Source organism: Benincasa hispida, chromosome 4 (genome assembly GCF_009727055.1).
Source record: "Benincasa hispida cultivar B227 chromosome 4, ASM972705v1, whole genome shotgun sequence".
Classification (NCBI taxonomy): Eukaryota; Viridiplantae; Streptophyta; class Magnoliopsida; order Cucurbitales; family Cucurbitaceae; genus Benincasa; species Benincasa hispida.
Window position 1 is genome coordinate 25,377,755 of NC_052352.1, and position 26,824 is coordinate 25,404,578.

Below are 26,824 nucleotides of genomic sequence, written 5' to 3' on the forward strand. Positions count from 1 at the left end.
ACGGACTGATGAAAATTTGGCAGATTATTTGACGAAAGGACTGGCCAGAGAAAAGGTTTTCAGAACCTCAGAAAGGATGGGACTCATGCCTATCGAAAGATGAATCATCGTGAGGAAAATCCAATATGTAGACTGGAGATCCCAAGAAACAGGTTCAATGGGTAATAACTTATCACGAGTGATATATAGTGAATCATGTTAAACTAAACACAGAGTTCCATTCCTATGACTTAAAGTTTGAGCATGATATCTTGAAGCGTAAGAAAGGTTGAACTCAATTCTTAATGAGATCTATACTTGATGACAAGTGGGGTACCCAACTACAGAAGTACCCTTAATAGACTCACCTGTGTGAATGTGGAAGTGAGGGCCTCTACCTATGGAATTTTTAGGCAAACTCTCTAGAGCATTCACTAAATCGGGATTCATGTGTTAGGTCTTAAAAGCACAAGTTTCCGTACTACACCCTAATGACACTCTGTGTGAGATGCTGTTAAAGATAAAGTTCAAAACCAAGGGTTACTCTAGTATATTCTGAATCATCTATACTATGTAAAGGTTCAAGTTGTAAGAGTACACCTTTGCTTATGCACAGTGTTGTATAGACTTAAACTGCTCGATGAAAATCTTTTCTCTCTTTTCCTTTTGTTTAAATTTCCAAGTAGGGGATTGTTAGGTGAAAATTTAACTTTCAAAACAAAGAGGGAACCAACTTTGTTGGTTAGAGAATCCCACATTGGAAAATTTGGTGTTAGAAGTCTCCTTTATGTACTCCAACCTTGTGTTTGGGTTTGGGCCCCAAGGGATACCCATATTTTGGAGAGTGTGAGGAGATAGACCAATGTGGATTCGGTAGACATCCCACACACACGCCCACTGCCGTGGTTCGTTTCAATGTTGAAGGCCTCGGCATTTGCCTGTTTTATCCGAGCGATAACGAGTTTCTGTTTTGCTACAATATAACGAGAAAGTTTTAATCTTTTAAAACTTACAAATTAAATGAAAATTATATTTAAAAGTGAGAGGAAAAAGAAAAACAAAATTCAAATAACTTGTGTATGCATATTGTTTTGGATAACTCATAAATGGATAGTAGGAATTATCTTCTTCTATAAATAATAACAAAAATAATAATAAGTGGATTTACCTAAGGCCTTCTAATCATTGATGATTTTAAAAACACCAACTTAATCTAATAAATTAATGGTGTGGTATTTATCTCATCTTGAGTGAAAAAAAGGTGAGAAATGCAATAAAAATATAATCATAAAATAACAAAATGTTAGTGATGTGATAGAGACAATTAAGAGAAAATTTGGTACACATCTTAATACATATCTCAAATATTATCTAATAAAATAATATCACGTCGTATTTTTATTTTTTAAAAGATAATTTTTTTAATTTTATTTTTATATAATTAATAAATGAAGAGTATAAGGATTAGGTGCAGAGTATTGTTCATAGAAAAATTAGAGAACATAATACTATATTCATTGTGGAGTTATTTTATTTTATTTTTAATATATATAAATTATTTAGAGAGATGCTAGAAAATAAATTAACATAAAGAATATACTAATTAATCAATGTAATCTTTTAAAGAGAGAGAGAAATTCTTATAAATAAAAAATTCTAAAAAATATTTACATTTTATAGTAAAAAATTTCAAAAGTATTATGTATTTTTGGAACTTTTTCTATAAAATTTAAATATTTTTAAATATTATTTTTATTTAAAAAGCCCATAAAAAACCAACCAACCTATGTGATTATAATACGTGCCTAATTAAACAACTAATTATTAAAAATGGGTTAAAATGTTCTTTTAATTACATATTCTATTTTAATCTATACCTTTAAATGTTTGAGTTTGATCTCTGTACTGATAACCAATCTTGAAGTTAGTAAGAGTTAGTTTATAATTATTCTTCAGAAAAAAAAAAGTTTATTATTATTCTTCAGAAAAAAAAAAACCTCTGAATAGTTTTCATTCAATAAATTTTAGAAGTATATTCACATTGTATCTTTTTTAAATGAAGATTCTTATTTAACTTTTAATATTATTTTAGTTGCTAAACTTGTTCTATATTATATTAGGTATTTTCAAATGTCAAAATTTAACCTTTGTTACCTTTAATAAGTTTAAAAATAGTTCATATTGTCGTTCTATTATTAAAAAAAAAAAAAAAAAAATCTTATTATAGTATTTCCCATAAGTTTTGAAAAGTTATTCACATTGCTTTTTTTTAAGGAAACTTATTATTATTATTTAATAAATTTTCATATCAAACCAACTTCAAATGACTAACTATTTTTTAACCTTTATTAGAAAGTACTAAAATTGAATATGAACGTTTGAAAATACGCTGACTAAAATAAAAAGAAAATTAAATTACAAAGAGCAAAATTGATATTTTAACTTTACATAGTTATTATTAACAATAAAGATTAATTTTAGACGAATATTCTTTTATCGCGTTATTTTAACATTCCTACCTATAAAAGTAATCAAATAAAGAGAGAGAAAAAAAACATGAAGAAAATTGGAGGGCATATACACATCAATAGCTTTTAAGAGGAGTGGAATCAAAGGTGTAAAGTAAGAGAAAAGTCTATCCATTCATATTTGAGTCCAATACAATTGCCCATTGAGATTATGAGAATATATCATTATTTCTTATACGTTAATGAAATACATTGCTTAGAAGCAAATAACCTAAGTCCCCTTCTTCCTTCTCTTTTAAAGCGTAACAAATACCTCCATAAAGCCCCACTAATTGCCTTACAAAATACAAAATTTGCCACCTTTTGCCTTCTAAACCAATTCTACCCTACTCTCTCTTTCGAGGTAAACAAATCTTTACATATTTTTTTTTACGGTTGTTAGCATTATCATGATAGCTATTAAGAATATTATAAACCTCATATATGTTAGAAATTAGAAGTATCAAAGATTTGTATATGTCGATAAACACAAACGAGATTATGTTTTTTTCTTATAACAAAATATTAGAAAAATAAGAATAGAGGTTTACACATTCGACATTTCTAAGAAGTTAATATATTAAGAAATATTTTAATTGCTAATAAATAGCATTAGATTATTTTTCAAGTCTAGCTATATGATAAGATTTTTATAAGAATAACCCATTTTGGTTAAAAAAAGATCCCAAAATAGTTATTGCCAATAAAAGCTTCAATAACTTAAAGGTTTCCACTTTAAATTCCATCCATTTTCTTCTTCTCTTCATCTTCATCTTCAAATTCAATACATTTGTATGTCATTCCTCTCCTCTTCATTCATCTTCTTTTTTACATTGTTTTGTTTTACATTATTTGTTTTTTTTAAAAAGTGTTAATTTCTGTATCCATAACTATGAAATTCCACGTAATCAACCCCGATCGCCGGTGGGGCCGGCCGAAAACACTGACCTGACGTGGCATTTTCTCTATGTGGGTCCACATGCCGAGAATTTAACCAAGCATCCACGTCGGACCGACCGGGGCCGGCAAATCCTCGGTGGCTTCTCCCTATTGGAAGAATAACTTCGGTGGCCGATTTATATTCGGCATCTCGATACAAAAGGAATCGAAAAGAAAATGAATTTAATTTTATTATATTTCCATATATAAAATGAATTTGAAATGATTTTCTTTGGTTTTTTTTTTTTTTTTTTTTTTAAATGAAGAAAACGTATTTTGAATTACGTTTGCAAATTCATCATAGGAATTGAATTGAAACGACATGTCGAATCCTCTGTTTCTCTTCTCCATCTTCTTCGTCGCTCACCTCTTTCATCTCTCTCATGGAGATGTCGGCACTGCTACACCTTATGGTCCTCCTTATTTACGTAAGTTAATTAATTAATCCACAACATTTTAATTCACATTATTCTTCATTTTTTGGATTTCAAATTTCATTGATTGAAATTTTACACAGCCACCGCTTGTGCCGGAAACGACTTCTCGATGTTTCCGACGACAAACCTGTTCGCGGCGGCCGGAGAAGGAATCTGGGAGAATGGAGCGGCTTGTGGAAGACAATACCTAGTGAGATGCTTGAGCTCCGCCGTACCGAAGGCGTGCGTTCCCGATCAGACGATTCAGGTCACGATCGTTGATCGGGCGATTTCGACGGTGTCGAAGGCGGTGGTGCCAGATACGACGATGACGTTGTCAACGACGGCATATAAATCCATCGTTAAAGGAGCTACGTCGCTCGTGAAAATTGAATTCACACAGTGAGTGGTTTGGAGATTGTTTTTATCTTTTTTCAAAATTTTAGGGATTTTTATTTTTTTGGATCGAGTTTTTGGATTGATTGGATGGAAATTTTGTGTTAATTTTTGCAGGGCTTGAATTGAAAATTCATGGAAGAAGGTTGAATAATTGCGTGAAAGCAAAACGAGAATTATGACGTATGTATTTAGTGTTTTTTTTTTTTTTTTAATCTAAATTTGGCTGGCTGGTCGAAATTCTAGAACTGTGAAGAAGATGAAGTCCATATGTTCGGTTTCCGCCATTGACACAATCACCTAATCTCTTCTATACTTATACTTTTCTCTAGAGAGGTTGACAAGGCAGGATAGGGTCGGGATGCCATTTCTCATTCCCGTTTCCGTTCCTCATTTTATTTTTCATCTCGTGAAATTTCCATGAGAATCGGAGCAGAAATTTCATGGGGAATTCGCAGGGATCGGGTTCCGCGGAATTAAAGTGATCAAATTTTAATTAAATAATTAATTTTATCACTAAATTGTTTATTATGATTAGTTTTGAATGAAAATTTGAATTTAAATAAATTTATCAAAGTTTGGTTTTAAAAAGTTAATTAATTTTTTAGTAGAAAGAAATAAATATAAATCAAATTATTCACATATATAATCTAAATTTAAACATTCAATTTAAACATATAACTATACTAAATAAATATGTTAAACCTAATCGAGGCGGGGACAGGAAATGGTGGCAGCGACGGGGAATGCATTCTCCTTCCCTTTTTAGTTCACGGGGAATTTTTTTTTTCCACTCCCTCTCCCATTCCCCACCTAATCGGGAGAGCCCCGCCTCTTGGAAAAATTGGACATCTCTACTTTTCTCCCATTAATTGTATTTTTTTAAATGAATGGAAAAAAAAAAACCTACTACTCTTTTCTCTTTCTACATCTACAATTATAATACTTAAGATTTCTCTTGAACTACAATTTAAACTTTTATTAAATATATGTTTTCTGTTTATTCGGATTAAGGGTGTTCGGATAATCTAACAATCCATATTACCCAACTCAAGTTATATATATATAAGGTTTGATTACTGTGTATCGATTAATTTGTAAATTTTTCATACTTTATTTAAATTGTTATGATATTTTTCTTTGTTTAAAGTTTGCAATAAATATCATAGATATTGGGTATTTAGCATTTGAATTTTACTAGATTTTAGTTACTAGTCATGTGTGATATATAAATTTACATATTTTTAATTAAAAATAAAAATAATAAGTTATAACCTGACAATCCAACCTGAATTTTAAGGGTTGGGTTAGAGCCTTTATTTGGATATTTTGGATTGTCAACTCAATTATGGTCCAAAAAACACTCTCAACCCAATCCATATACACCCTTAATTCAAATAGTTGCTCGTATATACCGATAATTATATTGATAAATTTTGTAATTATTATGGCATAAAATATTGTCAAAAAAAGTTAAACATAATTTAGTAAATACGACATCAATTATTATTAATAAGTGATTGTTGTTTACAATTTATATATATATATATATATATATATAACCATCCTCACTTATTTATACCCCAATATTATGAAGTACTATTGACAATGAGTTTTATTGGCTAACTATATCATTACAAAACTAAATCTTACCGTGTGTTATAAATTTTTAGAAGTATGTCGAAAAATGGAAAATGGCAAGACCTACATCTTTATGCATCATATTTTCATCAAATACATATAAAGAATAAATTAAAATATTTCAAAAGCAAAAAAAAGTTTTTTATCTACAAGTTATAATTGAACAATTTAGTCAAATGCATCTATTCAAGAAATAAGAAATAAAAACTAAAAAATGACTTGGTTACCTAACTCCAACTTTAGGAATGTTTTTCAAATTATTAGATCTGCAAGATTAATTAATTTCTAATATTAATTAGGTGAAAATTTATTAAATATAAAATGAAAGATATATTAAATATTTTTTAACTTAAAAATTTATTAGACACTAACATTAAAAGGAGTCTTAGAAATTTGTGAGACATTTTAAGAAAAATACACTTGAAAATTTTAAATAATAAATTTGTAATTTAACAAAGAAAAATCATCTAAGATCACATGCATGTATTCACATGGGCGGCCAAAAGAAAATTTCATAAGGAAAAAGATCACAAGATTATATCATAAAAATGTCAACTTCATCGATACTCTCCAAAAGACAGAAGAAAGTCAAAATCACACTATAAATTACAAATTCATGTTCACTGTAATTTCATATTGATGTCAAATAAGTCCATTAATAAATCACTAAAATCGGTATGGTAACCATTTTTCTTATTTTAAATTATTATTTTTTTAATTTCTTCCGATAATTTGCATATTTCTTCCGTACAAAAATTAAATTATAATTGTTAAATCAGACATAGTTCAATTGGTATCTAAATATGTTATAAATCATGAGGTCCGTGGTTTGAATCCCCTTATCTTCAATTATACTTAAAAAATTATTTAACCCAAATTTAAAAGGTCATGAACTAAATTAGACTATTTTTAATTTATACATACAAATATTTGTTCAATTTCCTTCCGCAATTTCGAATACAAGAGATAATTTATTACAATATCATTAGTTTTTACAATCCCACTAAAATTCCAAAAGAAAACAAAAGATTGAAAATAATAATAATATTTCTACTTACAAACAAATACATGACTGCTACAAATAGAAAACAAAAAGAACCACATTAATAGTTCGTTTGCAAGTAAATATTTTACTGGAACACTTAATAAAAACTAGGAAAATTTTCACCAAATGTCAAACTATTTACAGGAAATTAAAACACTAACAAAGAAAATTAAAATTTTACTAATTCATGTAAATAATTTCCTTTATCCTTTTATTTTTGAAAAATCCCCCCAAAAACCTATTCTTTAGACTAAATTATAAATTTAGTGTTTAAATTAGAGAGTTTAGTAATCCCTATATATTTTGTCTTATTTGGTAATGATTTGAGTTTTGTTTTTAAAGATTAAAGTTATAATACTACATCTATCTATAAATTTCTTTGTTTTGTTATCTACCATCCATCAATATTTTCAAACTAAACCAAAATTTGAAGGTAAAAAAAAAGTTTTCAAAAACCTATTAAAAAAAAAATTGACTAAAAATTTAAGTGTTTCTTAAGAGAGAGAGACTATAGTATAGAATTTAGGAGAAAAAAACATAAATTTCAAAAATTTAAAACTAAAAATAAATTATTAAGACCCTATTTGATAACCATTTGATTTTTTATTTTTTATTTTTATTTTTATTAAATTAAGTTTATTTCCTATCAATTTCTTATAATAATATGCATATTTCTCATAAAAAAGTTAAATTCTTAACCAATTTTCAAAAACAAAAAACAATGTTTTAAAAACTACTTTTTTAAGTTTTCAAAAGTTAGCTTAGCTTTTGAAAATATTGGTAAAAATTATATTAAAAACAAGGAATTTAAAGGTAAAATGAGTACTTATAGACTTAATTTATACAAACCAAAAACCAAATAACTACCAAACGAGACCTAAAAATAGGACATTACAAATTCAAACTATGTTTCTAAACTTTAAACTTCTTGATCCTATATTATCTTAAAAAAGAAAAAGAATATATATATATATATATATACTCTCAGTAAGAATGACTACTAAACAAAATACTAATTTTTCTTGATAATATGTGAGATAGAAAAATCAAACATCTAATCACAAAGTCGATAATACAAGATTTATACCATTCCAATTATGCTACTTCATTAACCAAACACAACCTAATGAATATATGATATGCTACTTTATTGAATGTATTCAAGAGTAGAAGTTTGATCCAACAAATTACAAAAGAGATTGCTAATGCATTGACCAATTGAACAGAATATCAGTTTGTCTCCTAGCTAACCAATCACTAGACACTACTATTCTTAAGAAAGACAATACACATATACACAAATAAAAAACCAGTTGCAAGTTAAAGAATCCTTTATATTTATAGTTGGCCGTTAGACATAAAGAATTGGACCAATGTTCTTGGCTGTTTGTTTTCGTTGATCAGCATTTAAGTTCATCTTTGAAAATGAATGTGAATCCCTTCTTTTGGATAGTGGGCTAATGATTTTTTGGCCATGGCGCAGGCATATTTGGTCAAGCTAACACGTTAATGGTTGCGAGGATGGGCAAAGCTTAGGCTTTGCATTCAAACCAGTCAGGATAATGACAGTCAAAGAAAAGAGGATGAGAGATTATCTACATTATTCAAAACTAACCATTAGTTTCTTCGCTCACCATCCGATCTTGACAACAAAACTGTTTTATTTCCCTGTCTAAATAGGGTTGTGGATAACAGCTATAAACTGTTTTGTTCCTGTGTCTAAACATGATTGGAGATAGCAAAGTTAGCTAGATGTGCATGTGAGCGAGCAAATTAATTCAAGTGAGAAAGTCTTCCTATAGAGAGGTGGTAACACTTAACCATGAATGGATGGTTGAATGAAATATGTCAAGAATTTTTTTTAGTAAAACCAATGATTACGGAGCGTGGGATTGAACCTCCGACCTCGGGGAATGGAGGTCATGTTATTACCATTAAGTCAAGCTCATTTTGGTGAAAAACGTTGAGATTTAGTGCAAGCTACATTTGCAAGTAATTGAATAAGTTGGTTTTCAAAAGATTAATGTTTTTGGCTTAGTGGGATTGATTAAGGGAGAATTTTAAGGCTAGAATGTTAGGAGTTAGTTTTATATCAATTTCTAATTCAATGAATACAGAACTCAATTGAATCACTTGATCTTCCATGCAATATTGTTATGTTATGTCTACCTTTTGTTCAATTCATTTATTGTTTTTCGTTAAAAAAGCCAATAAAGCCTATAGTTAGATTATTTAGAAGGTGAGAATTAGACTTTTCGTCTGGAAAAGGGCACCGAAAAGAAGGGAAAGAAGATGCATAAAGAAACGAGAAGACTTTTGATATCTATTAGGATTGAATTATCTTAAAGGGTTGGCTTTTAAGAATGAGTAAAGGCGTGATTTTGATGAAGGTGACTCTCACTTGAGAATTCATAATGGCTCCATGCTGGTTAACACATTCTCTAAAGACAAAATCTCTCTAAATTTTTCCCACTTTTCAATATTGACTGTAAAAAAGGGAAGGCAGGAATGCAACAGATGCATATAATTTAGAAGTCTGATTCTAGAGATGTCCACAGAGCGGCGGGGTCCCCCTATTCCATTCTCCGTTCCCACAAATTTCCTCGTGGAAAACGGGGCAGGGATTCCCCACAAAGAAAATTTCTCCATCGTCATTTTTTAAAAAAACAAATTTATTTCAATTAAATATATATTTTCAACAATTCCTTAAACATATCCAATACAACTTTCATTTAAACAAAATATTATCAATTTTGGTATTAAAAACAATAATACACATTCAATTTAAAAATATATAATTAAAATGCTAAATTTTCATAATTTTTATAAATTAAAATTCAACGATTAGAACATTTTATCTTAAATATTACGTCTAAGGAATTAAAGCAATAAAAATCTTAAACTTAAATAATTAAAACATCCATGGTTATCCTAACAAAGTTTAGGATATATATATATACAAAAGTCGAGGTGGGGTTGGGATCAGGGAATATATTCCTCGTCCTGGTCCTGAATTACAAACAGAAAAAAACAATCCTCACTCCCTCCCAATTTTCCCTGTATTCAAGGATTTCTCACCCTATTCGAGACGGGTCTCCGTGGAGTCCCGAACCCTGGATTTTTTTGGACATATTTAAATCTAATGTTACGAGGCATTTGAAATAGCTTTGTGGGGCTGGTGGATTTTAGAGTCAATTAAGCTAGTAACATTTAGCTTAAATTAATAAGCTCATTTAAAGATGGGAATCTAACTCTGGATACATCTATATTTTAATAAAGCTTGCTCACTTTAAGCCTCTATGTATATTTGGACAATTTCTGGATTGGTGGGCGTCATCCTTGTACAATCGTTCTAATTTCGTCAAATGTCCCCAAAGGGACAAGCCTCTACATATATTCGGTCAGAAAGGCACTTATTGTAGGCTAAGTAACCTCAACATTTTCCATATATTTTTTTTAGATTTTATTCATTATAATTATAAAAGGAAAAAAAAATGCAATGGGTAGCCTTATTGGCTAAACCCCGCCTCTGTGAGATTACATGAACATTTTAATCCTGGGCCTACCAAGAAGTTGTGTGTTCAAAGATTTGAATGAATTTAATAAAGAAAATGCTTATTATTATCTCAAGAACCTGGGCCTTGGGGTGGGGACCTCTTAAGAGTAAAATCAAAACAAAAACAAACAAACCAATGGAAAAAATGTGTTATTCAACAAATAACTAATTAGATCTCCACCCAATCAACAGCTATCAAACCTTATTCATCACTCTATTAAGCAATCCACTAAGAATAAGAATAACAGCTGGGAAAATTCATCGTAGCTGTCTCATAATGGCGGTTGGACGTGGATTAAAAAATCTACATGCCTCTTAATAACCACTCATGTAAATTCAAAATAATCCAATAGTAACAACCACATTGTGCCGGCCTCACCAAATAATTTGACATTAATAGAAATCAAGAAATTGGATTTCTTACCAATTAATTTCCAAGGAGTTGGGTCTGATTTTGTTCATACTACCACCTTCAATCCCCTTCTACTAATTATGAATGCATAATTAATTGATTGTGTAACGATGACATTGATACCAATTGACTCTCATCAGAAATCAACGACTGAATAGCTTCAAATCATTGAATAGCTAAATCTACTCTAACCTAACCACCTAAACTTTTGAAGGTCAAAATAATTTAATACCTACTTCCAGAAGTATTAAGAAAATATCTACACAATGTCAACATTTCATATTAAGGGAGAAAAGTAACCATAATTGATAAGGCAATAAATAGATTTAGCTTGTTCTAAAGATCCTCAAGAAGCACACAGAAAGATTTACTCAATTACGAGATGGGACAAAATTTATATGTCAAAAGCCCTCTAGCTCCCATGATATTAAATATAAAAAATTCATCGAGACCCAAATTGACTAACTAAATTCACAGGGAGGAAAAGGAAGGTTCAAACCAATTTTGTAGGACATAACTCAGGAGTTGAAAGGTTACTTCTTGGTCTGAGTTTGAGTGATTAACCTGGTAAGAACATAGCAATCTGGCGGGGTAATGTTTGCGTAATAGTTCTGAATGGTTTCTGTAATCTCAAACCCAAATTTCTTATAGAAATTGATGGCGTCATCATTATTTGTCTGAACATGCAAATAGATTTCAGTAATGTTTTGCTTTGAGCAGAGATCAAGGACATGATTTAACAGCCTACCACCTGCATTAAACCCATAACATAAAAAAACAAGCAACTAAAATCTCCTACCAAAAATAGTGGAAACTTCTCATTTCAATCAAAAGCTTTTAAGATACTTATTTTGCGCATCTTGTACCCTAAATCAAAAGCTTTCAGTAATTTTTTAATTCTTCAGTTATTCTACGATTACTAGCAAATGCCAGATGACCAAGGGAAGAATGATCTAACAGAACTAATAAATATTAGATGATCTCTTAAAAGATGGTAAAATATTTGGAGAAGAGCCAACCAAGATCAGGGCAGCCATCTAGTTAGTTGGAAAGGACTGCTCTTCCTCTCTCTTTTGGAGGTCTAGTTATTGGGCACCTATGAAGCACAGATACTTCATGTAAGGCAAAGAATCCGTATCAAACATGTATCGGATATCGATACTTCCAGATACTTCCCAGATGCGTATCTGACATGCGATTTAACGTATAATTTCTATGTATACTTTTTTTTAAAGAAAAAAGACAAGCAACGCATCTAATCTTTCCCAATCTAAAATTAGGCAACCTATTTAGAAAGCTCACTACTTGAGTTCAAAACTAAAAGGAAATAAATAAATAAAAGACCAAACCCTAGAATCATCTAATCTTCATCTTCACATTTGAGTCCCCACAAAGTCCACCAAAATATAAACCATTTGGATATCTTCAATAATTCAATGAAGAAGTTCTTCGTTTATCTTCATACTTCTCCCTCTAATCTTCTTCTTCTTCTTCTTTGTAATATGAGTCACTTTTCTATTGCATTTTATTAACTATTATACTTCAATATCTTAGATGTTACTTTTTTTGTATTGTATTTCGGTGTTTGTATTCTATTTTGTGCTATTGTTATTAACTTGTATGCTAAATTTATCTATATCCTAGATTTTTTTAAGAAAAAAAAATGTATTTCAATGTATCAGTATTCTCGTTTTTTAGAAATATATATATTAAAAATATATATAAAAAATGGCATATCCTTAGACGTATCCATATCTTAGTTTTTTAGAAACTGACGAACACCGTATCCGATCGTATCCGTATCGTGTAATCGTATTTGTGTCTGTGCTTCATAGAGAACAACACTCTCCTAGTCAAATGGAGTAGGAGATTCACTAATAAGGGAGGGTCATTAGCCGCAAATATGGACAAATTTGTTTGAAGATCCAGAACTGCAATAAATAAAAGGATACTACCAATGGTCTATTACTGCCAAAAAAAACGCCTTGTGGGAAAATATTTGGGTTGATTCCACCCCTGCACCTCATTCCTGGACATTTGTGCTATCTTCAACCATAAACAAGCAGTAATTACAGTAGTTGGAATGACAAAAGTTGTAACTGGGATTTGCATCTAAGCAGTAATTTCTATGATCTGTGAGTCTCCAAGCTAGTTTGTACACACCTTAACTATCTCATAGGTCAACTCATCTGATCCTAAATATTTATGTGTCAAGAAAAATTATAGAATATTAAATTCTTAGGCAAAATACACTCTTGGTTTTGATCCCTAAGACTTAGGGTTGATGTTTATTTGGTCTCTGAAGTTTCAAAACAAACACTTTAGTCTGTCCCTCAAGTTTGCAAGATGATTCTAAATGGTCCCCAACTTAACTTGAAGTTAATAGAATGATGACTAGACCGTTATGTGTTGACGTGGATGTTAATTATATTTGATGATGTTTGATTACTTGGAAAATATAATTACAAAATTAATTTAAGAAAAGTTAAAAGAAATATAAAATAGGTTAAATTATTAAAAAAATCTATCTCCTCATCATCCTCCAATTACGTCCATCGCAAACTTGTCGTCACCGTCGCACCACAATAGCTGGGTTGAAGAACAAAACTGGTGGAGTAAGAGAATTAAATAGGTATTTTCAGGCTGAAAAAAGTGATTCTCATTCTGAAAAAGAAAAAGAATGTAAAAACTAAAAAGCCCATTTTCTATAAAAACAATGGCCACTTTTTTCCTCACTCTAGTCCGAGCAACCTCCTCCCCCAAATTCATTTCAATCATAATTTCACGAAGGTGATCACCTTCCTGTTCCATTTTCTCATAAATCCCCAAATTCATGTTATCTACACTTCATAGATCACCAAAACACCAAACAAAAAGAATCCACCAATGACAGTGACTATTCCATCCTCAACACCAACATAATTTCAAATTTGGCAAAAGCCCCAAAATAATTTGGAATTAGGCAAAAACTAGGTATAATTTCGAAATTGGCAATCGACAATAGCTCTAGCTCCACTACGGTCCAGCCATCGAGGTTTCAGTGGATAATACTGGTGCGACACGTGGATCAATGGGAAATATCTATTTTACTAGTTTAGTATACCGACCTTGCTTTTCGATCAATGATTGGGATTGGGAAGCGACCACGACTGATCCTTGATTTCTAGCTTGTGTTGGACCTAAGGAGAGGCTTGGAGAAGATTAGCAGAAACGGTCTTTTGAATACTTAACCTATTTTATATCTTTTTAACTTTTCTTATATTAGTTTTGTGATTGATTATTTTCCAAGTAATCAAATACAATTGAGACATCATCAAATATATTACAATCCATGTCAGGACGTAGCAGTCTAGTCATCATTCCATTAATTTCAAGTTAAGTTAGGGACCATTTAGAATCATTTTGCAAACTTGAGGGACTAAAGTGTCTCTTTTGAAACTTCGATGACCAAATAGACATCAACCCTAAACTTCAAGGATCCAAGTGCATTTTACCCTAAAATCTATGTAGGTGGCTACTATGGACTGAACTCATTTTCTTCAAGTCCTTTATTATACCTATGATGGTTGTCTAAGGAGAAATAGATTTTACAAAGAAATTCAAAAGTAGAATCCATCTTAGGGAAAAAGTGAACTCGGTGAGCCTCATAAATTCCAAAGATTGGATGGTTCAGCCCCAAGATAAAACTGAGAACTTCAAAGTAAAGTCAGGTTTGCGAACAGTTTCTCAATGTCACAAAAGTTGAAGAGGCTTTGAGCAATCAGATCATGTAAAGGAAAAATCCGAAAGAATGAAATATTCCTTCTGTGGGCAACAGCCTACCCATCCCCCCAAACACTTGCAGTCTGTGACTAAAAGAAGAAACTCTCGACCATATATTTTTGCATTGCCTTTTTACAGCAAGAGGATGCCTTTTCGGGGTTAAAATTTTTAATATCTTCTCTGTTTTTCAAGATAAGCATGAATTTTGGCTTCCTAAGGCTCTCTATAGTTGGTGGCTGTAAGATAGAGCTAAAGTGTATTAGAACTGTGAAGTTAGAAATTTCTTATGGAATCTTTGGTTAGGAAGAATCAAATGATAGTCCAGACAAAGAAAAACCGTATGAACCTTTTGGTGAACTTGTACAATACATACCCTCAAGTTGGAGTGCCCTTCACAAGAAAGCTCTTTTGTTTTTTTTTTTGGTAAAAGAACACAAGAAAGCTCTTTTGTGATCACAGCTTTCTGTGTGTGTGTGTGTGTGTGTGTTCTCTATAGGGGCTTTCTCTTCCTTGGCCATAAGGTTGTTACCTCTTTTGTTTTTATTTTAATTTACCCGGTCTCTTATTTTTTGAAAAAACAACAAAACCAAAAAATAAAAAATAAAATAAAATAAAATAAAAAAAGAACAAAATCTTAAAAGAGATATGAAGTTGTTACTTACCGATGCCTAGTCCGCGGTAGGGTGCTAGAACACCCAGGGTCATGATGTAGACACGTACAGATCCATGTTCTTTCTTCTCAAGGCGACATGCAATGGAGCCAACACATATATCACTGTAGTATGCTGCAAAATCAATAGAAATACTTAGTTTTAGCCTTTTGGAATGCTATAGCACAATTGGAAAAGGAGTATTACAATTTTTTCCTTAATGCACAACAATCACCGTAATAAGGTAGATGAAACGGAAATTATTAACCATTATACTGATTCAGTTTTTAAGTATGACACAAAAATTAACAGGATAATCTTAATTTTTATGAAAAACATGATAATCTTATGGTGGATTAGGCATGCTGCAGCCTGCAGGCCTACTAGTCATCAAAGTACTGAAATGTCAAGCGAAAGATTTTAAAAGGAAACTAGATTGTTCTTTTTCCTAGGCTATTTTTTGCATAAACATGCAAGTTTGCAATGAAAAAACAGTGCAACGAGTCAAAATTGAAAATGCACAATGCAAATGATGGGACCTGGGAGAAGCAATGTCAAACTAATAGATGAAGAAAGTGAATTATCATTGAACGGAAAAGGAAGTGAACGCCGAAAAAGAAAAGGAGAAAGATAACTTTAAGAATTGGTGTGGTATGTGGAGCCAGAGAAGTAGCATAGTCATGAAACACCTGCACGCAGTTTTAATTTTTCCCAATCAAATGAAAAGGGACTTGGTGAATTAGCAAGGAATATTTTTAACTTATTTGTAACACTGCAAATGATGAATGAAATGCAAAGCTATATTTTAACATTTCAGAAGCGCATGAAAACAATATCTACAATTTATAAGGAAATTGGTTTAGGGATAATAAATGTTATGAAGCTAGGAACAAAAACCATGCATGCCATTGAAAAAATGCTCTCATAATACAAAGTGTACAGATTCAAAAGATTACAAAGTTTACATGATACAGCAATAAAAAACATATTGATAAACCGTCATAGATGGTCTCATTGATCAAGTAGGTTCTCTGAAACAAAGATAATTAAAGGTCATGAGTTAATGCTTGACATGCATTCCTAGGTTCAGCTTTTTTAGGGTAATACTTATAGTGGATGAAGATAATACAATTACGAGTGGAGATTGTTTAAAAAAGCACCCATATCAAACTGCTAGAGCAATAATTAGCTGTAATAGTGAGAGCACATGAGGATCATTCCTGCTATCCATGAAGAAAGATCAAAATATTCATTCCAACAAGATTTTCACTTAGGAAAATCACTGGAAACATGAGAAATACAACAACGAAGAAACTGAAAACTGGATTTCCAATGGACCCCACGAATGTCTGGTTCTCCATGATCAAACCAGCAAGAGAGAAAATAAATAAATATACAAAACACACAGTTAGAAATGAATCGAGAGCAGAACCCTTTCCACACAATGAAAACAAATTTACAGTGGTTCCACATGATGACAACAGCAACCAAAATTACAGTCGATCCAGAGGACAGCTTCAATTATCTGAGAAGACTACTAATGGAGGTCCAACTTATTTTTCAAACAATTTATATATAGGTTTAGATTAATAATCCCAACCATGGGCTAGAGAAATCAAATGGAAAATTTTCAAAGACAGTAGAGCAACTGACAGCAGAACATTATCAAGCATTAATACTTAAACCCCTTAATTGGTTCACTCTCAAATTCATAAATCAATTAAAAGAACTTATTCCTTTAAAGCCACACAAAAACTTAAACCATTAGCTGTAAATAAGTTGGACATCTGAACCTCTCGTTCGAAAGGTAAGCCGTAAGCCCACCTAATCAATTTTTGTTTGGTTTCAAATAGTTTTTCTCTTATCCCTTTGCTATAACGAACACTAATTTGGCTTTTGAAGTCTGCAAGCTAGAAATGGTAATGAATAGAAATTCAAAATCCTACATTATATATAATGTCCCAAAGAGCATCTAATCAGAAGGAAAGAACGCCTAATCCAGAGTTCAAAGAGTTTTAAGACTTCAAAAACCAGCAACTAAACGAACTAAAACCACATAGTCAATGTTAGAAACCCCACAAACACTCTTCTCTCTTCCAAAATAAATAGTAACTAAATCCAAGACGATCATCGGCAGAATCACAAGCAGCAAAAACACACAAGAGGGAATGATAAAAGAACAGAAGAAGAAAGCAACGAAGAACCCAAGATGAGGAAATGAAGAGAAGCAGGTGGGGGGGGTGAGGTGAAGTGGATAGAAGAAGTATCAAACCTAGTTTAGTGAACTCGCCAGAGGCAAGGACATCGGCGTAGTACTTCTCGTTATAGCGAACAGGGAAGAGGGCTGTATTGAGTTTCTTGAGCTGCATCAAGTTCTTATCCCTGACTCCGTCGAGCGAAATTGGGACTTCGCGCCCCACCCCCATTGATGTTCGACGAAGAAAAACAAAGAAGAAGAAGAAGTTTCAGAGCTACAGAAATTTCTTCTTTGGAAGAGACGACGAAGTAAAACCGCTGGATCGTATCAATTGCAAATGATGAGTAGAAAACTTGAAATCTTCCGTTCTCCAATACGGTCATTTGGGCCTTCATCCAATCGTTTATTTCGGCCCATTTGCTCGACAGTAAAACTTTGATATCAAACGTAATCAGAGAAGAAAATAGGACTGAGAAAACAAAGTGAAAATTTCGAAAAATAGCAATTTTTTTTTCAAAATCATGAAAATAGAAAAACGGTCTTTTTAAATAAAAAATATTATTAGAAAATATCTAAAATACGTCTATATTCTTATAAGTCGCAATATTAACCATATTCTTATATAAGTATTTTATTACTACCCCTAGAATAGAACTCCTCTAGAATTTCAAATAAAATTCGGGACTTAGAATAATATGGCAATGATATAAGACATCATGGTGATTTAATTTTTTTGGGTCATTGGTACACCATTTCATATCGTAATTCTCGTCTAAAATTTTAAATAATTTATACTCCAAGGTAATTGTAAAACGTTTATGAAAGTTCATTAGTAATATTCTTTTTTTTTTTTTTTAAGTGTATAGGTATTTTTTTAAATAAATAGAAAAGTTGGAAGACATTTTTTTTTTATGATTTAACGTTAAAAAATGTGTCTTCTAATATAACAAAATGGTTACCCTATCAAATTATTTAATTGTTGATATTTATAGTCTAAATGTTCGGCTATATGTTTCAACATATCAAATTATCTAATTAATTTAAATGTAATAATAACGTATATGTATGTATGTACAAGATAATTTTTAACATCCCTTATCTTTAATTGGTACATTTTTTGGGGAGATTTTCAAAAATAGAAAAATAAAGAAAACTATTTTCACAATATAGCAGAATTTTAATCATCTTTGATAGAAAGTGATAAAAGTCTATCAGTAATAAAAAACAATAGAAGTCTATCATTGATAGGTGTTGATAGAAGTCTACCAATATGTATTACTGGATTTTTTTTTTGTTATTTCTATAAATAGTTTGACATTTTTTCTTATTATTTGTAACAGTCTTTTTTGTTATTACTGTTATTTTTTTTCATTGGTGGTTATTATAATTTCTCTCAATGGTTATATATAATATATATATAATATATATATATATATATATATATATATTATATATATATAATAATGAATGAGAAGAGAAAGTTTAATTTTTTACCTTTCCTTTTTCCTGCTAATATAGTATCAGATGAATAAAAATCCCTACGTTTTCCCTTCTTTATGTACGATAACGATGACCCTCCCTGATCCAAATCTTCCTCCTCCGATTGATCCGATGTTTGTTGCATCTTCATCGGCCAATCTTCCGGTCTTCAGTTTGCAACTTTCTCATCAAGATCAATACAACCCATATGCCCTTCATCACAGCGATACCTTTAATCTCGTTCTTATTTTAGAACTACTCGCTGGTGACAATTACGTTTCTTAAAGCAGATCGATGATTCTTGCCCTCTCCATCTGAAATAAGCTAGGTTTTGTCGATGGATCAATCCTTTGACTTATAAGTGAACTTCTTCCTCCGTGAATACGCAACAATAATGTTGTTATAGCTTGGATTTTGAATTTCGTCTTCAAAGGAATTTCATCCAGCATCCTCTTCACCGAATTGACTCGAGCAATATGGCTTGATCTTCAAGATCGCGTACAAAAACAAAATGGACCATGCATCTTCCATCTGAAATGTGGATTATCCAATCTCAAACAAGAACAATATTTTGTCACCATGTATTTCACCAAAATGAAAAGCCTCTGGGATGAATACATGTCTTATCGCCCTAGATGTACCTGTGGAAAGTGCACTTATGGTGGAGTAAAGTCCATTGACGACTTCATTCAATTTGAATACCTCCTCTATTTTTTTATGGGACTAAATGATGATTTCAATCATGCTCGTTCTCAAATTCTTCTCATGGACCCTGCTCCAATAGTCAACAAAGCATTCTCCCTTGTTGTTCAACAAGAACAACACCACTCTGTTGCAAATCATCCTTCCTCGACAGTCACACTTGTTATACATAAGCCTGATAATACCTTACAGCAAAATAATCACCAGTCATCTTCAAAACAGAATAAAAATCGACCTATTTGTACCTATAGCAACATTCCAGGCCATACTGTTGATAAGTGTTATAAAATCCATGGATATCCACCTGGCTACAAACATAAAGGTTGATCAAATCAGGTTCATAAACTCAGTTCTGCTTCCACATCTTCCATCAATTCCACTGACTCTTTACTACAACCTCTAATACTACATCTGGAACTATGATCAACAATGATACTCTTTAACAACTTTTCAATATGTTTCAGCCAAAGCTTACTATGGCCAAATGTGATGTTGATTTAGTGACACATGTAGCAGGTATTTGTTCCCAAATTGTTTCTAAACATGAACAGATAATTTATTTCGGGGCTTCCACGCATATATGTTTTCAAAGCATTTGTTTAACGAGTTAAAGCCAACTAGCACATCAGTTATTCTGCCTGATAACATAAGAATTCTGGTCTATTTTCGTGGTTCCATCACACTATTTGGATTTCTTAATCTTCAACGTGTCCTATATGTACCTAAATTTCAGTTTAACTTGCTTTCTATCAGTGCCTTAACATATGATGATAACTTGTCTGTACACTTCTCCATTGATTCTTGTGATATTCGGGCAAAGTCCACTTTGAAGATTATTGGCAAAGGCAGGTTGTGTGATGGTTTGTACATTGTTGAACAACCACACACAACTGATGATACCCTGTAAGCTGTATCAATAAAGGCTGCTTCGATTGTTTCTTCTTCCATATGTCATGCTAGGCTTAGACATCCATCCATTTCTCATTTATCCATTTCAAAACATGTTTTGAACCTTGATTCTCATCTACTGAATAGTACACATCCACGTGACATATGCCATTTAACAAAGCAAAAGAATTTGTCTTTTGAGTCTCATAATAATAGGTCATCTACTGTTTTTGAGATTCTTCTTGTTGATATTTGGGGTTCTTTTTCTACTTGTACTCATGTTGGACATAGATATTTTCTTACTTTAGTAGATGATCATAGTAGATACACTTGGGTTTTCATGTTGAAAAACAAGTCTGATGTTTTGAGAATTATACCTCAGTTCTTTGCATATGTAAAGATTCAATACAATAAGAAAATCAAAGTGTTTCGTTTTGATAATGCCCCCGAGTTATCCTTTACTGATTTTTTCTTACAAAAAAGAGTTTTACATCAATATTCATGTGTGGGTAAACCAGAATAGAACTCAGTTGTTGAATGCTAGCATCAACATTTGTTGAATGTTTCCAGAGCCCTGTTTTTCCAATCTTGAGTTCCTATCAAATTCTGGAATGCGAGTGTGTTTTAACTGCAACATATCTGATTAATAGGACACTCTCACTTCCTCTTGCTTGGAAAATACCATATGAGTTGCTATAGGGCAAATTGGCCGATTATTCTATGTTACGGACCTTGGTTGTTTATGCTTTACCTTCACACTATCCAATGGTCGATATAAGTTTGGCCCAAGAGTTGTACCTGCTGTCTTTATTGGTTATCCACCAGGTATGAAGGCCTACAATCTATTTGACATTAACAATAACAAGTTTTTTATTTCCCGTGATGTTGTCTTCCATGAAAGCATGTTTCTTTTTCATAAAGTCACCTTGGAAAATGAGCAAAATGACCATTTTAATAACGTTGTCCTACCTATAGCCTTTGACATTGATGTCTCATCCCATTCATCTTATCAACAACCTTCATATCCCAGCACTACTGAACCTATTTCTCCTGTCATTCACAATACACCACCCCTCTGTTCAGATCCTCAACCTTCCACCCAACATACTATTCAATCACTGTCTCCAAACATTGAGTTTCCTTCCCTCCCAACATTAAACCAAAACAACATCTCTTTGACTCCACCAATCTCATCTTCTCCTTTCCTTCTCTTTCATCCCAACAACCATCCTTACCAGAATCTCAGATTCCACAACCACCTATTCAAACTCGAAAAACATCCAAAACCTTAAAACCTTCTTCATACCTCAAAGACTATCATTATAATCTAACTACTAAGTTCTTTTTCCTAAACCTTTCCACATGCTATCCCTACACTCATCCTTCTCTTATGACCATATTTCACTTGTCTTTCGCACTTTATCTATTGCCTTTTCATCTCATTATGAACCTCGATTTTATCACCAAACCATACCTTATAACCATTGGAAGGAAGCAATGCAACTTGAACTTCAAGCCATGGGAGACAACGACACTTGAGAGGTTATTCCTTTACCTCCTTCAAAGCATAGTATTGGTTGAAAGTGGGTATACAAAGTTAAACACCGTGTGGATGGATCTATTGAGAGGTACAAGGCTTGCCTTGTTGCTAAGGGTTATACTCAACAGGAAGGATTAGATTTCATAGAGTCTTTTTCTCCCGTGGACAAGTTAGTAACTGTTTGGGTTCTTCTTGTTTTGGTTGTTACTTATTAGTGGCCTCTTATCCAACTTGATGTGAATAATGTCTTCATTCATGGAGACTTATTCGAAGAAGTCTATATGGATCTACCACTTGGTTGTACACCTGTGACTTCTCAGAATGGAAAGCTTGTTTGTCGTCTAAAGAAATCAATCTATAGACTTAAACAAGCATCATGTCAATGGTTTGCCAAGTTTTTTGTTGCTTTAGTCTCTCTTAATTTCAAACAGTTTAAGGCTGATTATTCTTTATTTGTTCGAGGCTTTGGTAACACATTCCTAACATTACTAGTTTATATTGATGATATTATAATAACAGGTGCCAATATGCAGCTTATTGAAAAACTTAAGAAGTTGCTAAATGTCACTTTCAAGCTCAAAGACCTTGGTCAGTTGAAGTATTTTTTGGGACTTGAATTGGCTCGATCATCTCAAGGGATTTCTATCTCACAGAGGCATTATACTCTTCAAATTCTAGAAGATGTTGGTCTTTTTGGTGCAAAGCGTGTGAATGTCCCAATGGATCCAAATGTTAAACTCAGGAATTTTAAACAAGATCTACTGAATGATCCATCATCTTATAGGCGACTAATTGGGAGACTCCTATACTTAACCATTTCCAGACCAGATATTGTGTTTGCTGTAAACAAGCTTAGTCAGTTTGTGACTAAGCCTTATAAGGCTCATTTAACAAAAACTCTATCACTTGTTGAGGTATTTGAAATCAGCCATAGGGCAAGGAATTCTTATATCCCCTATAGAAACCTTCCAACTACGTGCCTTTGGGCTTCTTGTCCTAACACAAGAAAATCTACATCTGATTTTTGCATATTCATAAGTAATTATCTTATTTCTTGGAAATCTAAAAAGCAGACTGTGGTATCAACGTCTTCAGCCGAAGTTGAATATAGAGCCTTTGCTTCAACAACTTGTGAACTTGTTTGGCTACATTCTTTGCTTCATGATCTTCTTGTTCCTGTTCATCGACCATCACTGATATATTGTGATAACCAAGCTGTTGTCCATCTTGTCACAAATCCTATTCTCCATGAACAAATCAAGCATATCAAACTTGATTGCCATTTTATTCAAGATAAAGTTGTTGGTGGTTCTATAAAGTTGTTGTCAATCCAGTCTCACCACCAGCTTGCAGATGGATTCACAAAAACTCTCCATCACTCCGTTTTTCTGATATAATATCCAAGTTGGGCATGTCAAATTTGTTTAGTCCAATAAGAGGGGTATTAGTTATAACAGTTTTTTTTTTGTTATTACTGTTATTTTTTTCATTGGTGGTTATTCTAGTTTCTCTCATTGGTATGTATATATATAGTATATTCTGCACAACTTAATAAATGAAGGGAGAGTTTAATTTTTTTACTTTCCTTTTTCCTGCAAATATTTCTATCTACGAAAATTTTCTTTATTTTCTGCGTCTTTTCTTTTCTTTTTCCTATCTAATTTTACAGTAAATAAAAAGCCCTCCAATAATAATTGCATTTCTCACTCTTTTATTGTTATTTTTTTAAAAAAAAAAAATATGGCAACGTTTTACGTTTTATCTTTTAAAAAATGTACTTAATGTCTTATTCTATTTTATTTTTAAAAAATTAAAATTATAAATAAATATAACCCCTACTACTTTTTCTTTAAAGACATATACTGCTTTCTTTAGAAACATTAACTTCTTAGGTCTATGTCAAATGAGTTTCCATATGCAGCCCAAAAAAAAATATTGCTCTTTCTATAAAATATATATATATAAGTGTGGTGTTTTTTTCTTTTCATTTTTCTATTATTCTTTTGAAATAATGTTTTATGTAGGTTAGTCAGTTTTGGAAGAAAATTCTATATTTCATTAATATTTTAAAATTTGATTTTTTTCAAAAATGACTTTTAGGGTTAATTTTGGACAATTATACTATTTTTTATTTATTTATATTCGTTTTTATAAATTTTTTACTATTTTTGAAGTTATTTTAATGATGAAAAGAGAAAATACATTTATTATAAAAAGAGAAAATACATTCAATATAATTTTTCTCATTTATCAATTACAGAGAAAATATATATTTATTAGATTTTTTTTCCTATTTTTCAATTCGGAAAAAATGCATTTAATGAAATTTTATTTTATATTTACGTGAAACTTATTGGCTTTTTTTACGGATTAATGATTATTTTAAATATACCTTAGACCATTTTTTACAGATTTATGGTTATTTTAAATATATTTTATAACATTTTGTTAGGTATTTGAAAATATTTTAACCAATATATAAAATATTCTACCGTTTATAAAATAGAGATTGACTCAATGTTTGACATTAATTACGGTATAAACCAATATATGAATTATACTACAGTACATAAATCTTCATAAATTTTATTTACACCACAGTATATATATCATAATACATGAAGTCTAAAACAAAAAAAAGACACTATCGTTTATATCAAATAAACGAATACATATATCATAGTATATATCAAATTTCCTATAGAAGCTAAAAAAAGTACATATATATCACAATATATATAAAAAATAGGAAAAAAATAAAACTAAAAGTTGAATTGAGTCCATCGTTCGCTTGCTCCGAGTCTGCCATCGTCGTTCATTTGTTCTGAATTTATCATTGTCGTTCGTTTGCTCCGAGTTTGCCATCATCGTTCATTTGTTCCAAATCCGTCATTGTCGTTTGTCCACTCTGAGTCTGTCGTCACCGTTCTTGCTGTCTCGTGCTCGTCTCGTTGCCGAATCGCCCCACGCCATCCATCTCCCACTTGTAACTCTCACCGCCAGAAGGAGAAAAGAGAGAAAGGGATAAGGAGAAAAGAGATGGAGGAGGAAAAATGGCCTCGAAGCATGGGGGAGAGAATATATGCATGAGGGAGAGAGGGTTATATATATATATAAACACACATATGACGTAGGTGATGATTAAATTGTAAATAGCTACTAATTAGTGAAAATAGGGCGACCATCATGTCTTTTTTTTTTTGGTAAAAAATTGAAATGTTCAATATGAATTTATCTAGTGCGTGTAAGATTTTTGTTTGATAATTAAAATGAAAAACTTTATCTAATTAATATCTTATTTACTAAGCTATGTTTAGATTAACAATAATTTATTAACATAAATTATGGTAATGATATAAATATATTATATAGGATAATCAATAAAATTTACTAATTAAATTATATATTGGTTAACTAATTCTATATGGATTTTTTTTTATTGTGTATCTGTAACTTTTAAACTCTTATTTAGTTAAATACAGTTCAGTGATTGGGATTTAAATGTAATTCTTTTATAAGTATGGAAACTAACTAGTTTTTAGTCCTTAATATTTTAATTTAATTTATATTTGATTATTGAGATTTCAAAATAGATGTTCCGAAGATATTGAATTTGATTTTTAATTGGTGTTTAACAATGGTTTTCAAGAGCCATCACCAAAATTTTAAAATAAAATTTAAAAAAATTAATCCGTTGACTGACAACTTCTGGAAGGAAAATTTCTCATGAAGATATATCATATTACATATTTGACTCGCCCCAAAATTTATACATTTCAAAACCGGTTGGATTCTCATTATTTTAATTTATTCAATTCCACATGTTTTCTTTTCCTCATCGCCCGTCCGTTTTGTATGAAATCTAAAAAATAAAAATCAAGATTTCAATAAAAATGAAGTCTATTTTATATATTCATATATGAATTATCGTTGGTAACAAAAGTTAAATTATAATTTAAATAATGATTTAAAATGTATTTGATACTATATTTATAAATAATAAAATTAATTATAATTACCACTAAATACTAGTTGAAGATTGACAATAAACTATTACTAATTTATTTATGAACATATTTTATGTCAAAAGATTATATATTTATTTTTGCAATATTATATAATTTATAATATTGCAAAAATTATTCCTAAAATATGGTAATATTTACAATTTCACTCTCAAACTTTCGAATTCTATAAATCAATTTCATAGACTTTTATGTCAATAAAAATAGAGCTCAAACCCAGGATGATTTAAAACACGTGAAAAAGAAAGATAATAAGAGTCACCAATATGGAATTGACTGAAATAAGAGAAGAAAACTTTAACGGAGTCCACCGGAGTTGCAACTATAAGAAAACTTTGACAGATTCCACCGGTTCACAGGAGGATAGCTACCAGTATGATACAATGGGGCTTCTGTCACAGAGCACCAAGGGCATAATTGTCGACTTGGAAATTGATGAGTCGGTAGACAAAATTTTAAGGAATGGTTGGGGCATGGAATTAAGATATGATGTTTGAAGTTTATGTGTAGGTGAAGTTCATATATTTGTGGAGTTCACATGTTGATGTTTGGAGTGCAAAATTATTTGGTCTAAATTCATATGTATGTGTTTTAAGTGGAGAGTTGAAAGGTATCTAATGCAATTTTTTTTTTTTTTAACTCTAAGCGCCTGTTTGGGGGTCTATATATCCTATGTGGGGAGATGATATA

At 31.3% G+C, this 26,824-nt stretch overlaps 2 protein-coding genes across 2 annotated transcripts; one reads left to right on the forward strand and one right to left on the reverse strand.

Annotated features, from left to right (window-relative positions):
- Positions 1-2,713: 2,713 nt before the first annotated feature.
- LOC120076589 (EG45-like domain containing protein) lies at positions 2,714-4,686 on the forward strand. The gene is made up of 4 exons (XM_039030462.1): positions 2,714-2,850; positions 3,730-3,853; positions 3,943-4,243; positions 4,355-4,686. The coding sequence occupies exons 2-4, from the start codon at positions 3,748-3,750 to the stop codon at positions 4,359-4,361; spliced, it is 414 nt and encodes a 137-aa protein (XP_038886390.1). The 5' UTR covers positions 2,714-2,850; positions 3,730-3,747; the 3' UTR covers positions 4,362-4,686.
- Positions 4,687-11,173: 6,487 nt separating this feature from the next.
- Positions 11,174-17,843, reverse strand: LOC120075007 (N-alpha-acetyltransferase 50). Its single transcript, XM_039028142.1, has 3 exons — positions 17,576-17,843; positions 15,316-15,438; positions 11,174-11,642 (listed from the first exon to the last, which is right to left on the reverse strand). The coding sequence occupies exons 1-3, from the start codon at positions 17,727-17,729 to the stop codon at positions 11,425-11,427; spliced, it is 495 nt and encodes a 164-aa protein (XP_038884070.1). The 5' UTR covers positions 17,730-17,843; the 3' UTR covers positions 11,174-11,424.
- Between the last annotated feature and the right edge of the window lie 8,981 nt (positions 17,844-26,824).

Coding starts and splice junctions, on each gene's coding strand:
- LOC120075007 (XM_039028142.1), bottom strand. CDS start 17,729: ATGGGGGTGGGGCGCGAAGTCCCAATTTCGCTCGACGGAGTCAGGGAT. Junction 15,439..17,575: donor TGGCGAGTTCACTAAACTAG/GTTTGATACTTC, acceptor TTGATTTTGCAG/CATACTACAGTGATATATGT. Junction 11,643..15,315: donor CTACCGCGGACTAGGCATCG/GTAAGTAACAAC, acceptor GGTTTAATGCAG/GTGGTAGGCTGTTAAATCAT.
- LOC120076589 (XM_039030462.1), top strand. CDS start 3,748: ATGTCGAATCCTCTGTTTCTCTTCTCCATCTTCTTCGTCGCTCACCTC. Junction 3,854..3,942: donor TTATGGTCCTCCTTATTTAC/GTAAGTTAATTA, acceptor AATTTTACACAG/CCACCGCTTGTGCCGGAAAC.